The sequence below is a fragment of the Lupinus angustifolius genome, chromosome LG13 (assembly GCF_001865875.1).
Source record: "Lupinus angustifolius cultivar Tanjil chromosome LG13, LupAngTanjil_v1.0, whole genome shotgun sequence".
Classification (NCBI taxonomy): Eukaryota; Viridiplantae; Streptophyta; class Magnoliopsida; order Fabales; family Fabaceae; genus Lupinus; species Lupinus angustifolius.
The window spans coordinates 9,890,838-9,894,724 of record NC_032021.1 but is presented as its reverse complement, the minus strand read 5'-3'; the positions used below and the strand labels follow the sequence as shown (position 1 = coordinate 9,894,724).

Here is a 3,887-nt window from a genome sequence, read left to right as displayed (position 1 = left end):
ATTATGTTATATTTGCATTGCATTTAACTTGCATTTTAGGACATAATTAGGACTTTATGATTGTTTTTAGCTTTTATTTCTCTTTGTTCGGGTGGAGTGGGTGTTTTTAACTATGTTGTGTAGTATGAATGGATTGAAGTCAAAAAGAGTAGAGATTGGGTGCATGAAGATGAAATTCGATATTGAGGCTATGCGAAGACCAATTAAAGAGCCAAAAGAAGTCGCCTTGTAGCCTGGTTCGAATAGAATCAACTTGAAGTGAAGGTGCCACATACACCCATGGTCGTGGATGACATATTCTATTCCTATTTTTAGTTTTGTTTTGTTGGGCTTAGCCCAATATTTTATAATTAGAGTAAATGAGGATTCTCCCTCAAGGATGAGACACACTTTCACATTACAATTCTCTAATTTAAAATTTGATATTCTCTTCTCCATTATGGGTGAGTAATTGCCTTTATTTCTAGGATTGGGGCTATGCCCTTTTTATATTTAATAAACATTTGTTTTATTTCATTGGGTGTTGTGATTTGAATCATTAAACTGAGTTTTACTCGTGAGTTGTATGTCCAACAAATTACACCTCTTAGATACATTGGGGAAGGCCCAAGAGGTGAATCCATTTATTTGACCATTTAGTTATTCAAACTAGAATCCTAATTCATGAGACTATTATTAGGATTCTCAGGGTTTCTAGAATTCACCTTGGGTTGCTACGAAGCGATTGGATAGAAAGATCCTAATAAATGATTTGATTGATAACCGTACCACGAGAGCAGTGCGAATTCAATTGAGTACACGTGTCGGAGCTCAAGAGAAGATGACACATATCAAAGAGCAATTCACCCTAATAACTTAAAGTTCATGAAAATGAGCAAAACAATGATTTGCGAGTGTAAATGCGGTAACCTTTATATTGGAAATTTTTCCTAAATTAGATTTCAATCCCTTTATACTATTTTCATAATTATTCTTGTCAATTGTTCAATTGTTCTGAATTCATATTTAATTCCTAGTTGAGTTAATGATTAATTAATTGTTATAATTAAAGGAATTTTCTAGTTCTCATGGGATCGATATTTTATTACTTGACGACATAATCGTACACTTTCAATTTACCCTATCAATTCCAAATATGGTTGTCTTCCTCTTATGTATATGGGTTTGCATATTGGAGCTAATCCTGAAAAAGTATAATGTTCGGAGCCTGTCATTATTTCAATGTATAATAGGTTTACTGTGTGGGAAGGAAAATATTTTATCTTTGGGAGGCATAATAACTCTAGTAAATTTGTTCTTAATAGTTTTCCATTTTATTGTTTATTTTTCTTGAGGTTACCAAAATGTATTTTGAAGATAATTGTTAATATTCAAAGAAATTGATGAGAGTGATGTACATAGAAAAATTACTTCAGGTGAAGTGAGGGCTATTGTGTAAAGCTAAAGAGGAGGATGGTTAAGGGATTAAAGATTTGAATTGATTTAATCCTTCTCTTATTTTGAAATGGAGATGGCAGCCACTGGAAGATACAAATTCTTTATGGGCAAGAGTCCTTCGTGCTAGATATGGTAATTTGATGCTATTCAATTAACAATGAGAATGATTTGGTTTTTTGTATCTAGTTTCACATGGTGGAAGGACTTGTGTAACATGGATAGATTTGGTGGTCATAAGGAGTTTTTTTCTTCACGTGTAGCTAAAAAGACTGATAGTTGAAATAAAACTTTGTTTTGGGAACATGTGTGGTGGGGTAGTCTTTTAAGATATATTTCTATATGTTTATGTCATATTTATGGATAAGTGTAAGTTAATTTGAGATTGTGGCTCTTGGTCATTTGGTCATTGGATTTGAGTTTGACTTGGCAGATAGAACCTTTTGATTGGGAAAAGGATTCTATGAAGATATTGCCTGGTATATTGTGTGACAGTTTTAACAAAGGGAAGGTATGATGATGCTTGAGGTGGGTGGTCGGTGGTTTTGGAAACTTTTTCACTAAATCATCTCATTCTCTGTCGTTTTTGAATCAACAAGATAGTTTATTGCAAGTTGATAATAAAGGTTCTAAAATTATAAAGTATTTGTGGAAGATTAGAGCTCTAACAAAATTACTAGCATTTCATTAGCAACTTTTAATAAATGAACTATTAACAAAGTAATCTTGTGAGAAATGGGCGTCCTTGTTAATTTGTTTGTGCACCTTTCTTTGGCTGTCAAAAGTTAATGCTTATTTGGAATTGTGTGGCAACTTAGATGAAGGTTCATTATACAAGTACTTTGTCTTCAGCTAAAAATTTCTGAATTTTGGCCATCATTTTAATACTAAAAATCAATGCAGATATGTAATGTTGATATAAATTCGTGACATCAGATCCTTATTGTTGGCTCGTAATGCTGTAATTTTTTTTAATGAGTCTTTTAATGTAGTTTTCATGATGGATTTAATTAAGATGGGTACTTAAATCCATCTTGTATTTTGCACTTGTTATATTTATATTTTATAATTAGGATGAGTATCCTAGTCCTTGATCTTAATACAATTTTGCATATAAAAGAAACAACCATGAACCCCCCGTTGAGATAAACTAGTATTAATTCAAGTTGTAATTGATTAGGATTGATTTTGTAATTGATAGTTGAAACTTACCTTATTTGGAAGGTTTTTAAAATTTTGTTAATTCAGTTATGGCAGGTTTGCTATATAAGGAAAGTTTCCATTTTGCTCTTGGAATAAGATTGATTCATATTCATTGTTAATCTCTTCTTCTTCCTAACTCTAATTCTCTCATTCTCTGAACTTTCTTTCTTTCTTTCTTCTTCTGGTTTTTCGGTTCTGGTTTGGTTGTTCAACAACAACCCAAACAACCCAACAAATTGGTATTCAGAGCAAAGGCAAGATCCTGTGGGACTTGAGTTGCACAAGCTGACCTGGTGAAGAGTAGTTGAGAAAGCCGTGTGTGAATCAACTAATTGAAAGAGAAGCTTGACAGAAGCTGATCAGTGAAAGAAGTGAAGGATGAGTGGAAACAGCAACAATCTTCAAGCAATGGGGCTTCCAGTCCTTACCAACAAGAATTGGGATAGATGGCAAACACAAATGAAGGTGTTATTTCGGTATCAAGAAGTCATTGAGGTTGTACAAGATGGAGTCTTGTCACTAGATCAATCAGAAACACAAAAGAAAGACAACAAGGCTCTGTTTCTGATCCATCAATGTGTGGATGATGTTCATTTTGAGAAGATACAAAATGCCATGACAGCCAAAGAAGCATGGGACATATTGGTGACAAGTCATGCTGGAGGGGACAAGATCAAGAAGGTCAAACTCCAATCACTAAGGAAGCAATATGAGCTATTGCATATGGAGGAGGGTGACAAGGTTGGTGAATACTTCACCAAGATTCTCACAATTACAAACCAAATGAAGGGGTATGGTGAGGCTATAACAGATACAATGATTATTGAGAAGATAATGAGATCCTTGCTTCCAAGGTTTGATTTCATAGTTGTAGCCATTGAAGAGTCAAAAGATGTCACTCTCATGAAGATAGAAGAATTGCAAAGCTCCCTGGAAGCACATGAGTTGAGGCTGATTGAGAGAAATCCAATAAAGAAAGCAGAACAAGCTCTAAAGGCAACTCACAAGGATGATGATAGAAGAAAGGACAAAAGGTGGAAAGGAAAACAGAACTTCAACAGAAGAAAAACCAGCCAAGAATGGTCTGAATCTTCTGATAAAAGAGGGAGATCAAAGTTCAATCAGAAGAAGTTTGACAAGAGTAAGGTAGAATGCTTCAACTGTCACAAACTGGGCCACTACTCTTATGAATGTAGCAATGAGAAGAACAAGCAATCTAGGCACAAGGAGGAGGCACTCACAACTCAAGA

At 34.3% G+C, this 3,887-nt stretch overlaps 1 protein-coding gene across 1 annotated transcript in view; it reads left to right on the top strand.

The window, feature by feature from the left end:
* The window catches only part of LOC109363576, a 1,010-nt gene continuing 168 nt past the window's right edge, over positions 3,046-3,887 (top strand). The window contains exon 1 of the mRNA XM_019609835.1: positions 3,046-3,783. Coding sequence (XP_019465380.1) covers positions 3,046-3,783 — 738 coding nt within the window. The remainder of the gene's footprint in view (positions 3,784-3,887) is intronic.